We start from the raw sequence: 17,601 nt of genomic DNA on the forward strand, positions 1-17,601 counted from the left end.
GACATGGCTCTCGGAGTTGGTCTCCCTTCTGGAGGGCGATCCGTGGGAGATTCCAGTCAGGAAAGACCTGCTGTGTCAGCTTCAGGGCAGAATTTGGCACCCACATCCAGAGATCTGGAAGTTGTGGGTATGGCCGATCATAGGTCGCCCTTAGCTTTTGGTCTCAGATGGAGTCCGTGAGACCATTAATAGTGCCAGGACCCTTTCCACTAGGAAGCTCTACTCCTCCAAATGGAGGGTTTTTGAATCATGGTGTAGACCCAGTTAACTGCCCGGTTGGTTCAGTGCTGGAGTTCCTACAGGATAAGTTTTCGGCTGGAGTGGCCGCTACCACCTTGAGGGTCTACGTTGCGGCTATCGCTGCTCGAAGGGACTCAGACGATGTCCCGCTGGGTAGACATCGTTTAGTATCCTCCTTCATGCGTGGGGTTAAGCGCTTGGGCCAGTTCATCCTCCTAGTTTCCCTTCTTGGGACCTTTCTGTTGTCCTGAAGGGGTTAATAGAGTCTCCTTTTGAACCACAGCCACAGCCATATCACCCTGCAGCCCAAGACTGGTTGCCCACTGAAGCTAAGCAGGGTTGAGCCTGGTCAGTACCTGGATGGGAGACCTCCGGTGAAAACAAGGTTGCTGTTGGAAGAGGTGTTAGTGAGGCCAGCAGGGGGTGCTCACCCTGTGGTCTGTGTGGGTCCTAATGCCCCGGTATAGTGACGGGGACACTATACTGTCAAAAAGCACCGTCTTTCGGATGAGACGTTAAACCGAGGTCTTGACTCTCTGTGGTCATTAAAAATCCCATGGCACTTCTCGTAAAGAGTAGGGGTGTAACCCCGGTGTCCTGGCCAAATTCCCTCCACTGGCCTCTATCATGCCTCCTAATAATCCCCATACACTTGATTGGCTCTATGACTCTCTCTCCTCTCCACCTGTAGCTGGTGTGTGGTGAGCGCACTGGCGCCGTTGTCCTGTGGCTGCCGTCGCATCATCCAAGTGGATGCTGCACACTGGTGGTGGTTGAGGAGAGACCCCCCCACATGATTGTAAAGCGCTTTGGGTGTACAGCAATACACAATAAAGCGCTATATAAATGCATCATTCATTCATTCAACCTCTAGAGTCAGCTCCCGTGAGGATTCTGACATTAAAGGTTACTCTTTTGTTGGCGTTGGCCTCGTTTAAGCGTGTGGGAGATCTGCAGGCTCTGTCTGTCAGCGAGTCCTGCACTGAGTTTGCTCCTGGTCTGGTCAAGGCATTTCTGAGACCTAGGCCTGGTTATGTCCCCAAAGTTCTCTCTACGTCTTTTCGTTCACAGGTGGTAGTGCTGCAGGCTTTCTCTCCCTCCTCTTCGAGTGAGGGCGATGATCTTCATCTGCTCTGCCCTGTTAGAGCCCTGAAGATGTATGTGGACCGTTCCAGCCAGTGGCATAAGTCCCTACAACTGTTGTTGTGTTTTGGTGCAGGCCGCAAAGGGCTAGCCGCGTCTAAACACACAATATCCCACTGGGTTAGGGATGCTATTTCGTTGGCCTATGAGGTGCACAGTCTGCCTTCACCTCTGGACATCAGAGCTCATTCCACCAGAGGGGTGGCCTCCTCCCAAGCTTTGTTTAGAGGGGTTCCCCTGGAGGACATTTGTATGGCAGCAGGTTGGTCCTCTCCGCATACTTTTGTGAGGTTCTACAACCTTGATGCGAATACAGCTCCTGGTTCCCAGGTTCTTTCTGTTTGAGCCAGCTATGTTTTTGGTGTTCTGGTCTGTAATGGGCCAGGTCTGGCAGCGCGTTAGCTTGGCGTGTGTGGTATATCGTTCCCATTGCGTAAGCTACGCAGCGTTGAGTGAACCTATGAAAGAGAACATCTCGGGTTACTTACGTAACCCATGTTCTCTGAGTAGGGAACGAGACGCTGCGTCCGCTGCCAAGCTCCTCTTGCTGTCGACCTGTTTCTACGACAGGAAAATCTGAGGGGTAAGATGGCACGATCGCGGGTCTATGTCAATCACGTATGACGTAGGGGCGGCATCTCGCGCCATCAGCCAATAAATTGGCGTGATTCTATAAGGGCTTCAGATAATCGTCACACCTGGGGGTGTTCCCATTGCGTAAGCTACGCAGCGTCTCGTTCCCTACTCAGAGAACATGGGTTACGTAAGTAACCCGAGACGTTTTACAACAGTGAAACTGCTGTGCTGCTTAATATTTTTTGGAACCCGTGTTACTTTTTTCTTTGATTCTTTGATTAATAAAAAAAAAAACAAAAAAAAACAGCATTTATTTAAAATAGAAATCTTTTCTAACAATATAAGTCTTTACTATCAATTTTATCCATTTGACACATCTTTGCTGGATAAAGTCTCTTTAATTTTCTTTAAACTTTTTAAAAGTTTCTTTAACCCCTTAAGCTCAGGGGCGTTTTTTTGTGTTTTTGCCTAAATTTGACATATTCAAATTCTAATGTTTACCCTACATACATACAGTGTAGGAAATGAAAAAAAAAATGGTTTCATTGTAAAGAAAACCCTTTAAACTACAAAATATGACGTCTTTAATCCCCTTTGAATGGAACATATACGCTTCTTTCGAACTGGAATCATGGCAGAATATCCTGTGATGTCCACTTCGCTGGGCACTTATGGTCAAAATGGAACAAACCCCTGAAGCTGTAAGAGAAACATACAAAATATGCAGAGCCGAGGGTCGCGGCGACCAGGATTAAGAACCGCTGCTCTAGGCTATACGCGTCTCTCTCATTCTGCATCAATGTGTGCACGCTGTGCATATTTATCTTGCTTTAAAGGGCAAAGCATACTTCCGTTTTTACTTGTATGTGAGCATCTGCATACAGTGCGCATGACACAAATTTCTTCACCAAAATAGTACGTATGTACTAATATAATGTATAACGAGTGGCTCCCTGCATTATTAAAACGTCTTGTGATTACAATACTGAGCCGCTGCAATCGAGCAGCTCTAATGCAGCATTAAATTAAAGATGAAAAACCTTACAGCAATAAAATGAACAGTGAAAGTAACAAAAGCTTGTGCAATACATTTTAACAGTATCTCCTTCAGTTATTTTCACACTTAATTATAATTCACACTTTGCTATACGAAGCCAGCTAAAAGTTTTGGTATCGGACTTGTTCTGAAAAAAGTGGTATCAGTGCATCCCCTACTACATACTCACAGAGCTTTTCTGCAGTTGATCACAGCTGGTACCAGTCTTCTTCTACCTTCATCTGATGTGTTGTATTTCTTGAGGTCCAGCTCATCCATCGGCTCCTCTGACATCTGAAGAATGTAGGCGATTGTTGAGCAGTGAGCAGAAGAGAGTTTTTTCTCTGAGTGTTTGTCTGATTTCACAAACTCCTGAATCTCTCTGTACAGAGTCTGATCTTTCACTTCCAGCAGACAGAGGAACAGATTGATGGATCTTTCAGTGGAGAGTCCATGTCCATCTTTGATCTTCTCTTTAATGTACTGTGTGGTTCTCCTGATGCTCTCTGAGCTGTTCTCTGTGCATGTCAGTAGATCCTGTAAGAGTCTCTGATTGGACTCCAGCGAGATACCCAACAGAAACCGCAGGAACAGATCCAGCTGTCCATTCTCACTCTCAAGGGCTTTATCTATTGCTCCTTGATGCAAATTTTGTACTGAAACTAAATTCTTTAGTCCCTCCATAGTTGTACTTAGATAAAAGTAAAAAGCATGAAATGCAGCAAGAAACTCCTGAACACTCAGATGGATGAAGCTGTAGACTTTCCTCTGATGAATCACAGATTCCTCCTTAAAAATCTCAGTGCAGATCCCAGAATACACTGAGGCATCAGTGACGTCTATGCCGCTCTCAATCAGGTCCTCCTCATAGAACATCACATTGCCCTTCATCAGCTGTTTGAAAGCCACTTCAGCAAGTTTCACAATCACTTCTCTGTTGGACTGCTGGAGTTTCTTTGGATCTCTCTCTTCATACTTCTGGTTCCTCAAGTTGATCTGAATCAGCAGGAAGTGGATGTACATTTCAGTCAGAGTTTGAGGGATTTCTGCACTCAGATCTTCTTCCAGGAGCTTCTGAAGCACAGTGGATGAGATCCAGCAGAAGACGGGGATGTGGCACATGATGTGGAGGCTTCTTGCTCTTCTGATGTGTGAGATGATTCTGCTGGCTTGATGCTGGTCACTGATTCTCTTCCTGAAATATTCCTCCTTCTGAGACTCATTGAATCCCTGAATTTCCGTCAGACGGTTGATGTATTTGGAGGGGATCTGATTGGCTGCTGCTGGTCTGGAGGTGATCCAGATGAGAGCAGAGGGAAGCAGCTCTCCTTTCATGAGCTTTGACATCAACAAACCCACTGATGAAGTCTCAGTCACATCACAAACTTCCTGAGCATCTGAAAACATCAGTGTGATTCTGCTTTCATCCAGACCATCAAAGATGAACACAACTTTACACTCCTCATAAATCTTTGAGTCCAGATCTTGAAGTTCAGGATGGAAGTCCAGCAGAAGTCTGTGAAGACTGTACTGACGATCTCGGATCAAGTTCAGCTCTCGAAATGGAAGCACAAACATCAAATCTACATCCTGATTGGCTTTTCCCTCGGCCCAGTCCAGAATGAACTTCTGCACAGAGACGGTTTTTCCGATTCCAGCGATGCCTTTAGTAAGAACAGTCTTGATCTGGTCTTTCTCCTCACATTCTGGTTCAGCTGAGGCTTTAAAGATGTCATTGCAGTAGATTGGAGTGTCTTGTGAGTGTTGTGTTCTGGCTGTTTTCTCCATCTGTAAAACCTCATGTTCTTCATTCACTCCTTTACTCTCTCCCTCTATGATGTAGAGCTGTGTGTAGATCCTGTTCAGGAGGCTTTGGTTCTCCTGGAGATTCAGTCCCTCAAATAATCTCTCATATTTGTTCTTCATGCTGGTTTTGAGCCGGTCTTTGACTCTCTGTAGTTCATCATCTACTGTTTGAGGAGAATCTAGATCTCCAATCTGATCATCTCTAGTCCCTCTGCAGAAACAACAGAAATAAAACAAAGAACAAATTAAATAATAATGTAAATTACAGCATTTAAATACATACAATTAAAACTATAAATCATATTGTAAATCAATACATATGACAATCTTGTATTTCATGTATAATTAATGTGTGATATATTTCTATTTCAGTTCATTTTCTAATTCACTTCAAGTTAATCTTGAAAAAAACCTCTTTCATGGGAAGTGGTTGATTGTGAGGTTTGGTGGGTGTTAATGAAATGATCTGCTCCATCTGTTTGGATCCTCAATCTGAATCTGATCCAGGCATAGTCTTTGACAAAAACACAATTTTCTCAGCTTTTTGTTCAAAATGTTGCTTTTACATGAAACTCACCCACATTCAAGTGTATATAAAAACAAAACAGGGCTCCCAAAATCGCTAGCCTGACGTCCCGGGGCTATTGTGTTTCCAGTCGGGCTAATGTACCACTGTCCTGCCCGACGGGCCTTAAATACAGGACTCCTGCGCAGTGTTCCCTCTAAACTGAGCAAGTGCGTAGCAGTGCAGAGGAAATAATGTGCCTCGCACACAAAAATGAGTTGGGAAGCCTTGATTGAATGCCGCAGTAAAGGGAAAGAATAGCAATGCTCGGGCAAACCGCTGTAGAGCTGATGTCACGACAGAGTTAGAGCCGGTTTCATAGAAAGAGAACGATGTGCACCAAATGAGTCGCTGTAGAAACTGAATACTTCAATGGTTGCGGTGCGCTCAACACAAGAGACGACACAAACACTATGACATGAAATAAAACATCCTCATGTATTAAAGAAGAGTGGCTTGATTAAGTGCTGGAAATAACTAAACTCTGAAACATGTTCAGTCTCACACAAGAGTATTGTATAAACTACTTCATAACAACGTTTAGACAGATATAGAAGAATTCATATGTTCACGCTTTTATATTTAACTTACAGATCTCAGCTTCAGTTTGGCTTCAGTTTCTATTCTATTCTATTCTATCAGTTTAAATAGTTTGTTTAGATAATATATTATGTTAGGCCTATATTATAGACTCAAAAACAAGGTCAATTATTTATCAGGTTTTTGACTTTGAGTCTCTTGCTCATCGAGGCTGTATTCATTTAAAAAATACAGAAAAACAGTGATATAGTGAAATATTATTGCAATTTCTAATATTGGTTTCCTATTTTAATACCTATACTTTAAAATAGTATTTATTTCTGTGATCTGCAGCTGTATTTTCAGCATCATTACTGCAGTCTTCAGTGTCACATGATCCTTCAGAAATCATAATAATATACTGATTTATTATCAGTGTTGAAGCTGTGGTGCTGCTTCATATTTATATGGAACCTGTGTTTCTTTTTTCTTTGATTCTTTGATTAATAAAAAGTTTAAAAGAACAGCATTTATTCAAAATAGAAATATTTTCTAACAATAGAAGTCTTTACTACTATTAACACTTGATCATTAGTCATATAGACCTGCATAAATATAGAATATTAAATCACTCAGAGCTGTACATCTGTGCAATAGGTACGTGAGTAAAAGACACCTTCTTTGTGATTAATATTTTATTATTTATTAAAGACTATAATAACTACTAAACATCTAAAATCAATAGTACAGTGCATATATGGTGTGTCTAAAATACAGATAATTCCATATCTATTAATCATTTATTATCAATATGTATTCTTTCTGATATATTCATCTTTTTAATGATTTTATTCTGTATCAATTCAGAATTTAATGCTACTTAACAGTTATTCATAGATTTAGTGCACATTTATTCTCCATATAGCCTACATCTGTGTTTTAATGCTTCATTTTAGATATGCTCATGTTCCACAGACGTAGTATTGCTCTTATGTCTTTCTTTCCTTCGTCTGACATATAAAAGTACACCGTGTTATGTTCCAGTTTTTGCTAGACAGGATGTTGGAAATTCTTCATGCATAACTTCATGTTTTTATATGCATGGAAGTGTTTGATTTGATCTCTTCATAGAGCATATGAATATTCTGGGCCAAGCAATATTGGAAGATTTGCAGAGCTTGCTGTTTCTGCTCAAAGGTAAAAAACACAACCTCCTCCGACAAGTCAAGCTGACCTTGCTCTGATATTGTCCAAGAAAGGAAAATAGTAGGCAAATCATTTTGACATTTTGCTGATCAGACAATAATATTCCATGAAGACGCAGGTATCTAAGCCTATCTAATACTCCTTCAAACTGGCATCTTCAATCTTCATCTCTCGGCTCTTGAATATTACTATACTCCGGTCAGATCACTCAGTTTTAGCAGAATCTGTTCAGCTTGGATATTGTCTCTATTTTTAATCTCATATTTTAGCATTTAATCATCTGTAATCAGTATCACTTATACTTATGATAACTGATTTTTAATAAACTACACTTCTACGGAAAGACTTCGTCTGCTTGGATCTTTCTCAGTGCATCAATATAGTTTATAAAAGTATGAATAAAAATGTTGCAGAGAAAATGAACATTTATCGCCTAAATATGCAGTAAAGCACATTAACAATAATATTTGCTGTAGGTCAGATTTAAAAACAGTAAACAAAACAATTAATTAAAAAATAAAAAAAACATAATATGCCTATATGTAAAAATAAATCAATATTTTCATCAAGGTTTTATTCCCATTATCCACACATAAAAGCCCAGTTCATGCTGATGGACTAGTGCTATTTTTGTGTTATTTGTCACCGCAGTTGTTCTTTAAAACCCTTTGCATGTCTTACTGAACTACAGTGTAGGATATTATCATCATAAGTTTTTTCCTATCCACCGATCCTAAAATAAAGAACAGCTAAATAAACATTATACAAAACAGCTCAATCTCAAATAGATCATTTTAATCAACATCTCCCAGCTGAAACTGCTCAATGTTAAAGTATGTCTGCTTCGTGTACTGTGAAAAGTGCAATAATATCTGACTTTGTTTAACGTGTAACCCAGCTGTTGAGATTGAAGACCACTATTTATGTTCATCACACAGAAACATAATTCATATTTCTCATAGGTGAGGCTATTTATAGCACAGGTAGGACTATATCATGGCCACCATTAAGAATTTGTTCTGCAGACGTGAGCCGCTCATATTAAACAGCTCTGTTCTGCCCGAAGTACTCGGAGATGCCAACACCAAGTGTTTGACAGGAACTTAATCTAACTTACTAACACATTTACTAATTGATTCTAACTAAAATCGCTGTTGTTAGCACTTAATATTTCTGTAGTACAGCCAAACAGGGTAGATCATTCATAAAAACGTATATAAATGAATGCTCATGAGCAAACTTCTACACACCAATAAGCTCTGCTGTATCATAAACCAATGAATTTGAGGATGGGCGGCGCGACACGTGCTGCCCCATCTTAAAGGGATAGTTCACCCAGAAATGAAAATTAGCCCAAGATTTACTCGTCCTCAAGGCATCACCGTCATTCACTCGACCGCCTTGTCAGGAACACGCCTGCTTGAGAGACCGGAAGCTGGACTAAACGGTTTATAAAGTTTTAAGAAACAACATTTTTCTTAAACTAACGCATGGTTTCACTTCAAACGTCCTTTATTAACACCCCGGAGCTGTGTGGAGCAGTTCTGAGATGGATACTTTATTTCAGATTCAGAAACAGGGGCACCATTCACTGCAATTATACAGATTGGAACAGACAGGACAATACTGAATATAACTCTGAATGTGTTCGTCTGAAAGAGGAATATCAGACACGCCTAGGATGCCTTGAGGGTGAGGTAATCTTTGGCTAATTTTCATTTTCCTTTAATGTGTCGCCCCAATCGTCCAGGGTGCACTCTGGGGCTACTCGCGTAACCGGTAAATGTGAGTAAACCGGTAAACAGATGAAACTCTATCAACGCATCTGAAATTAATACATGAAGAGAACAGTAGAAGTGAAATATGCCATTACTCTACATACGAAACAGATGATAAAGGTGAAGGAACTGATCTCTCTGCACCTGAATGCAAGCGTTGCTACAAGTCACCACAGGAGGCAACACATCAAACCTTTTTAAGCATTTGTCTCTCGCTCATCCTGATCTTTTCAGAGCATTACGAGATCGACAGGTGAGTGAGTGCATCATTCATGAATTCAGATTTAATTTGAACTTATATTTACGCACATGCAGATGTGATACAGTAGCTCAAATGTGTGTGAGACACGCTAGAACCAGTGAAGGTTTGGTCACGTATATATGCACTTGCATTTCATACAATCTAATATTACCTGAATTTGAATCAAGCAAGAGTTGTGCTATATTCATGTTAGTATCAATAATATGAAGGAAATGTTTTTGCTAATATGAAGCATCCGAGAGAGTGAGATTCATATTTAATGCTTTTTCTTTGGCTGTCTGAGTCTGAAATCTGAAAACAATCTGAGAGAGAGAGAAATAATAACGTTTAATATTACTTTGACTGCATTAATTGTGTTACTTTAACAAACTCCCGGTAGGTTGTTTTGTTACAGTTTCTGTATTAATATGAATCTGTTTTTATTATTATATTTAATAAAACTGTGGTCAATTCACTTATGTTTTGAGGCTGGATATTTGTCAACTATCGTATCGATCCCGAGGTATTACATTCTGGTATCACACCGAAGCCAGAATTATGGTATCGAGCCATCTCTACTCCATCATTATGTTTTTACTTTCACTTTCTGCTTATAGTGAATGATGTTCACCTGAGTAAAAATTGTGCAAAGTTTGCACGTGTGCTGCAAACCCTGGTGCAAACGCATCTTGTGTGTTATCCACTGACTCGCCTTCATGCTTTAAAACATTTCCAACATTGTGCCGTGACCCATTCCCCAGCCCCCCGTATCGAAAACGTACCGAACCGTACTCGATTACTCGATTACTCATTTTGGAAACCTATTGATGATCAAAATAAGAAATTTCCAAAAATGCCCACCCCTAATGTTATGATGTGGTTTTTGCAGCAAGGTCCATCTTGAATCTTCACAGAAATCCCCTCTTACGGTTAGACTACAAGAGAAGTAAAACATCTACAACAGAACCAGGTGTTGACTGCTGCGACTGTAATAATGTCTGACAGTAGGATAGGAATCCAGTCTGAAAACACTGAATCATGAGAGGATCTGAAACATGCAGCACATACACATTCACTCAAACACCTTCCACAATTCACTGATCACACTCAGCCTTCTGAGTACATGATTAGATCCCTGCATTAATAAAGCAGCAGTTTTATATCTCACCTGGGGTCAGAGGTCACTGGTCCATCACTGAGGTTAGGAGGATTACGAATGGATCCGTCACTCTTCAGAGACACACAGCTGTGATCAGGAGATGATCTCTGACTCTTCCTCCTTAAGATCCTGATTAACACACAGACAAAACTCTTCCTTTAGTTCTGTCTGCTGTTTCATTTATTACAAGTCAGTCTGTTGTGTATGGAAGTTCTAAGCGGCCATGCATTATTATAATTTTTCTGTCTTGTTTTCTCGTGATCACGGCATAACAAGTTGTTTTGTCGTTATCACGACTTAATTTTCTCGTGATCTCGACATAACGAAAGTTGTTGATCTCAACATAAAAACCGTTTTCTCACGACGTAATTGTAGCTATCGCGAGAAAATCCCGCACCTTGTGAATGTTTCTGGCGAATATTATGGTGTACGCGCTAGCGGCTGATATCTCCATCAAAAAGTTACTAATTTCCTGCAGCAAATATGGACTTTATCTCTGCATTGAGAGAGAGGCCGTTCAGGGTCGCTATATTGTCTTCGACGATAAAGTTGCAGACCCGACAGCCTCCTTCTCGAGTGTCGAACACGTATGTGTAAGTCGTCAATCACTGACAGACACAGAGCTATTTCAGTTCGAGTGAGTCCCTGATCAAAGTAAAAGCAAATACGATCATCCATGATGCTGCGATGATGCTGCTTCTATAGCATTTTCTCATGCCGAATACACAGAGAAAATTAAGTCGTGATAACGACAAAACAACTTCCGTTATGTCGAGATCACGAGAAAATTAAGTCGTGATAACGACAAAACAACTTCCGTTATGTCGAGATCACGAGAAAATTAAGTCGTGATAACGACAAAACAACTTTTGTTATGTCGAGATCACGAGAAAATTAAGTCGTGATAACGACAAAACAACTTTCGTTATGTCGAGATCACGAGAAAATTAAGTCGTGATAACGACAAAACAACTTCCGTTATGTCGAGATCACGAGAAAATTAAGTCGTGATAACGACAAAACAACTTCCGTTATGTCGAGATCACGAGAAAATTAAGTCGTGATAACGACAAAACAACTTCCGTTATGTCGAGATCACGAGAAAATTAAGTCGTGATAACGACAAAACAACTTCCGTTATGTCGAGATCACGAGAAAATTAAGTCGTGATAACGACAAAACAATTTCCGTTATGTCGAGATCACGAGAAAATTAAGTCGTGATAACGACAAAACAACTTCCGTTATGTCGAGATCACGAGAAAATTAAGTCGTGATAACGACAAAACAACTTCCGTTATGTCGAGATCACGAGAAAATTAAGTCGTGATAACGACAAAACAACTTCCGTTATGTCGAGATCACGAGAAAATTAAGTCGTGATAACGACAAAACAACTTCCGTTATGTCGAGATCACGAGAAAATTAAATCGTGATAACGACAAAACAACTCGTTATGTCGTGATCACGAGAAAATTAAGTCGTGATAACGACAAAACAAGGCAAGGCAAGGCAAGGCAAGTTTATTTATATAGCACATTTCATACACAGTGGTAATTCAAAGTGCTTTACATAAAAGAAAGTGAAATAGACATGAAAATCAATAAAAACTTGGTAATAAAAATAATAAAAACAAGGAATTTTAAAATGATATAGAAAAAGATTTAAAATAAATTTAAAGAAAATGATTATACATAAAATGTATTGCAGTCAGTTCGGACATATAGCACAGTGCTCATTCAACAAATGCACAGTTAAACAGATGAGTTTTGAGTCTTGATTTAAATGTGGCTAATGTTTTAGCACATCTGATCTCTTCTGGAAGCTGGTTCCAACTGTGGGCCGCATAATAGCTAAAAGCAGACTCCCCTTGTTTTGTGTGAACCCTTGGTGTTTCTAACTGACTCGATCCTAATGATCTGAGTGGTCTGTTAGGTTTATATTCAGTGAGCATATCAGCAATATATTTAGGTCCTGGGCCATTGAGTGACTTATAAACGAGTAAAAGTACTTTAAAATCAATCCTAAATGTAACTGGAAGCCAGTGTAAGGACCTGAGGACTGGTGTGATATGCTCAGATGTTCTGGTTCTAGTCAGAATCCTGGCAGCAGTGTTCTGGATGAGCTGCAGCTGTCTAATGGTCTTCTTGGGAAGGCCGGTGAGGAGACCATTACAGTAATCCACCCTGCTGGTGATAAAGGCATGAACAAGTTTCTCCAAGTCTTGATTGGAAACAAAACATCTAATTCTTGCAATATTTTTGAGATGATAGTATGCTGATTTAGTTACTGCTTTGACATGACTACTGAAACTAAGGTCTGTCTCCAGAATCACCCCAAGATTTCTGACTTGATTTTTCGTTGTTTGACCCCTAGAGTCAAGGTATGCATTCACCTTGAGAACTTCATCTTTGTTTCCAAATGCAATGATTTCAGTTTTCTCCTTGTTTAACTGAAGAAAGTTCTGGCACATCCAACTGTTAATTTCATCAATGCATTGGCAGAGGGAGTCAATGGGGCTGTAGTCATTTGGAGATAAGGCTAGGTAAATCTGGGTATCATCAGCATAGCTGTGATAGGCAATTTGGTTCTTCCTCATTATCTGACTTAGTGGGAGCATATACAGATTAAACAAGAGCGGTGCAAGAATTGAGCCTTGTGGGACTCCACATGTCATGGCCGTCCACTTAGACTTATGCTCTCCTATACTCACATAATAACCTCTCCCTTCTAAGAATGACCTGAACCATTTGAGTGCCATCCCAGAAAGCCCGACCCAGTTTTCCAGTCTCTCTAAAAGTATGTTATGATCGACAGTGTCAAACGCAGCACTAAGATCTAGTAGTACCAGCACTGATATTTTGCCAGAATCAGAATTGACGCGAATATCATTTATTATCTTAACGAGTGCTGTCTCTGTGCTGTGATGTGCTCGGAAACCAGATTGAAAATTGTCCAGGTATCCATTTGACTTTAAGTAGTTGTTCAGCTGATTAGAAACTACCTTTTCAATGATCTTACCTATGAAAGGAAGATTTGATATGGGTCTATAGTTGCTCAACATGGTGTTATCAAGATTGCGCTTTTTCAGAAGGGGCTTAACAACTGCAGTTTTAAGGGAGTTTGGAAAAGTCCCAGAAAGAAGTGAGGCGTTCACCACTTCTAAGAGATCAGCTTCTAAACAGTTAAGCACATTTTTGAAAAAGGATGTGGGAAGTGTGTCAAGATAGCAGGTTGAAGATTTAAGGTGCTGTACTATTTCTTCCAAAATTTTGTTATCAATTTCTTTAAAAACACACAGTCACTTCTTTTTGAAATTGCAGTCGAATCTGTGTGACCTCTGCATAACTTGAGGATGTGCCAATCTCCTTTCTGATATTATTGATCTTCTCAGAAAAGAAGGAAGCAAACTCATTGCATTTGCTGTCGGAGAGCATTTCACTGGGAATCTGACTTGGGGGGTTTGTCAGTCTCTCAACAGTCGCAAAAAGAGTGCGGGTGTTGTTTAAGTTACTGTTTATAAGGTTTGAAAAGAAAGTCTGTCTAGCTGTGGCTAGTTCCACATTGAAAGCATGAAGGCTGTCTTTATAGATGCTATAGTGAATTTCGAGTTTCGTCTTCCGCCACATCCGCTCAGCTTTTCTGCATTGTCTTTTCATGCTCTGAACTGCTGTTGATTTTCTCCAAATTGATTTCTGTGTCCCCGTCTTCTTGCTGACCTTTATCGGGGCAATATCATCAATAACATTCTTAATTTTTGAGTTAAATGACTCCAGGAGAAGATCAACAGAGTCTGCAGAAATGCTTGGTGTTAAGGATATTGCCTCCATAAATAGCGCACTAGTGTTCTCGTTAATGCATCTCTTTCTGATAGAGACAGATCTAGATTCAGTGGTGACCGAGATCAATATATCAAAGAAAATACAGAAGTGATCAGATAGTGCTACATCCTTAATTACAATGGATGAGATGTTTAGACCTCTACTGATGAGTAGATCTAGGGTGTGTCCACGATTGTGTGTGGGTCCGTGCACATGCTGACTCAGGTCAAAAGTGTTTAAAACAGTTATAATTTCTTTTGTAGTTTTGATTTCTGCATTATCTATGTGAATATTAAAATCCCCTGCAATAGCAAAACAGGCAAACTCTGAGGAAATCATTGATAACAGTTCAGTGAAATCATCAACAAAGGCTGGAGAATATTTTGGAGGCCTGTAAATAATGATAAACAGGGTGCGTGGAGCACCTTTCAGCACAATACCTAGGTATTCAAAAGATGAATACTGACCAAATGACATTTGCTTGCACTGATAAACATCTTTAAACAGAGCAGCTACACCTCCACCTCTCCTAACAGTCCTGCAGACACTTATAAAATTAAAGTTAGGAGGGGCTGTTTCAGTGAGGACTGTTGAACTGCAGCTGTCTTCTAACCATGTTTCATTTAAAAACATAAAATCCAGGTTGTTTGTGGTTATTAAATCGTTGATCAGAAATGACTTATTTTTAAGTGAGCGGATGTTTAAAAATGCTAACTTGATGGAATTACATTTTGTCTCTACAGCAATCTTAGATTGATGCATTATAGGCCGCAGGTTAGATGGGTCAGCCGTACGGCTTGAGAAGGCCTTAGACTTTCTATTGCTTAATAAAACAGAAATAGAGGAGGCTACAGGCACACTGGGTTCCCGCTTGTTTTGTAAACATTTGTGAATGTTGCTGCTAATATAGCAGGGACCCGACACATATCACTGAGAACTGTTATCAGTTGTTTTTGGTTCACCTACACCAGATGGAGAGGGGTTTGGGCCCTGGCGTTGTGGCAGCGGCCGGAGAGCTCTCGCAGGAGGAGGAGGGTGAGCTGGGCCTGCAGTCTTTGGTGATTGTGGGGCCCGCCGTTTTTTAGTTGATATCTGGGGGCTTGCAGCGAAAGAGTGGGAGAGTTTGGTCCCAGCATACACCAGTTCCTCCATTTTCTGTGAGAAGCTTAGAAGTGGAGATTCTGGGGAGAGTGATAGTGTATCTGGTGAGCAGGGCTCTGGCTCTGGTGTTTCCGCTGGCTGTGAGATGTCGTTCTGGCTTCCCTGGCTGTTTTCCAGAAAGTCGTCCTTGGGTGCTGAGTCTTGGAGCTGTTGTAGTACGTCACAGTCTGCATGTGATGAGCTCTGTGGGCAGGGCTCAGCTGGGATGTCCATGAGCAGTGCTTGTTGTGGCTGCGTAGTGTTATCAGTGTCCTTGTGGGATGTGTCAACCACATGTTGACTCAAAAGCTGACATGAAGTCCTGTGGTCACTCATATACTGTCCAGGTGTGTGTGTGCCATTCAGGCCGAGTAGATTGGCACACACCGCTGAAGGATGACGGAGGGAGAAATAGATATTGTCCTTAAGCACTCTTGCACCGAGTCTGTTTGGGTGGAGGCCATCTAGTTTAAACAGTTGTCTGTGGCCCCAGAAAAGATTGAAGTTGTCGATGAAGTTGACTCCTTTTATACTGCAGGTTCTTTGTAGCCATGTATTCAGCCCAAGCAACCGTGAGAACATGTTAGTTCCCCTTGCTGGGAGTGGTCCACTGATGAACGACTGAACTTCAAGACTTTGAAGCGTTTCAAAGAGTTCACTGAAATCCTTCTTAAGGAGTTCTGACTGCTCCTTCCGAATATCATTCTTCCCCACATGGATGATGACTCGATTTGCAGTCTTGTGCTTCATCAGAATGTTCCGAAGTTCTTTGTTCACATCAGAGACAGTTGCTTGAGGAAAGCAGTATGTAGTTGTAGTCCTGTAACTGATGTTTCTGATAATAGAGTCGCCCACTATCAGAGTCCTGGGCTCGGCTGCGCTCTGAGCTGAAAGCCGCTGTCTGCTCGACCTTGAGCGCCTGTTAGTAGCGATGTTAGCTGCTGGCTGATCCGATCCGTGTTTAGTCACATTTGCGGATTCCTCACCCACATTTATTAATGCTTCAAATCTGTTCTCAAGATGTAAAGGGGGTGGTAAGATACCAGTGTTTACAAGTCTTGTCATAGCCGTATCTGGGGTAGAGGATGCTACGGCAGCAATACGAGATACTCGTGATAATCTGATGTCTCCATTGCCTTTGGGTCTCGCTCCCTGTTTGTGCCATCGATTTGTCTGTCGATCTGTTTCGGCTTTTTCCTCTACACTTTGTATAAACTTTTGAGATTCAGAGGACTCACCAGCTGTATGCTGAGGGGGTCCATGATGACCGTCTGCTGTGTGTTCCGCCTGTTTTGGAAGTCCAGTAAGTAACTTTGTTTCAAGAACCGCAATCCTTTGTAGAAGTTTGTGGCAGTTCATGCAGCAAGTAGATTCCACGAGAGGCATTTTCTCTAGTCTGTTTGAATGTAGACAGCTGTGTTTTTCCGTCTCTGGAATGTAAACTGCTGGGAGAAAGTCTTAAGTTTCCCCCCAAAAAATGTGTTGTCTGAGCACTGTGCTGATCTGCTGAAGTTAAAATCTTGGAGAGATATGAGAAAAAGGCAAAAATAGGGAGCAAAGCGGAGAGCAATAAGCAAGAGCGTCCGAACAGTAGCAAAGCCGGAAGTGTACCAACTCGTGTACCAAACAACTCGTTATGTCGTGATCACGAGAAAATTAAGTCGTGATCACGAGAAAACAAGACAGAAAAATTATAATAATGCATGGCCGCTTAGAACTTCCGTAGTTGTGTCTAATACTGGATTATATCTCACCTGGGGTCAGAGGTCACTGGTCCATCACTGAGGTTAGGAGGATTACGAATGGATCCGTCACTCTTCAGAGACACACAGCTGTGATCAGGAGATGATCTCTGACGCTTCCTCCTTAAGATCCTGATTAACACACAGACATAACTCTTCCTTTAGTTCTGTCTGCTGTTTCATTTATTACAAGTCAGTCTGTTGTGTCTAACACTGGATTATACCTCACCTGGGGTCAGAGGTCACTGGATCATCACTGAGGTTAGGAGGATTACGAATGGATCCGTCACTCTTCAGAGACACACAGCTGTGATCAGGAGATGAAGATCTCTCTCTGTTCTCCATAATGACAAACTGACTTCACACCTGCATATGGAAACATAAGAGAACAAATGACACATAATATTGTGATTATTATTGCAGTAAATCTTAACGCTGATGCTCTTGTGTCTTACTGAACATATTTGAATTCAGCAGCAGGAGAAAAGCATCAATCTGTTCAGAGCTTGATGTGTTTCTGCTGCTGTAACACATATCAACTAACTGATCATGACATCTGATGAGGATTATTTTCAGAGCTAGGGCTGGGTATCGAGTTCGATACTTTTTAGGCACCGACCGATTTGCCTC

At 41.0% G+C, this 17,601-nt stretch overlaps 1 protein-coding gene across 3 annotated transcripts in view; it reads right to left on the minus strand.

Annotated features, from left to right (window-relative positions):
* Positions 1-17,064, minus strand: part of LOC306875133 (NLR family CARD domain-containing protein 3-like) — a gene marked incomplete at its 3' end in the record, with an annotated part of 44,593 nt that extends 27,529 nt beyond the window's left edge. For 2 of the 3 annotated variants that reach the window (XR_013784708.1, XM_079425559.1), the window contains exons 1-3: positions 16,969-17,064; positions 10,279-10,380; positions 3,186-5,012 (exon numbers count right to left, since the gene is read on the minus strand). Coding sequence is in view for 2 of the 3 variants with exons in the window: in XM_079425559.1 (XP_079281685.1) it covers positions 3,186-4,921 (1,736 nt within the window). Of the gene's footprint in view, positions 1-3,181; positions 5,013-10,278; positions 10,399-16,968 lie in introns of those variants that run through there. The other variant, XM_079425560.1, reaches the window with a different exon arrangement.
* Between the last annotated feature and the right edge of the window lie 537 nt (positions 17,065-17,601).

Source organism: Barbus barbus (assembly GCF_936440315.1).
Source record: "Barbus barbus genome assembly, chromosome: 9".
In the NCBI taxonomy this organism is placed as follows: domain Eukaryota; kingdom Metazoa; phylum Chordata; class Actinopteri; order Cypriniformes; family Cyprinidae; genus Barbus; species Barbus barbus.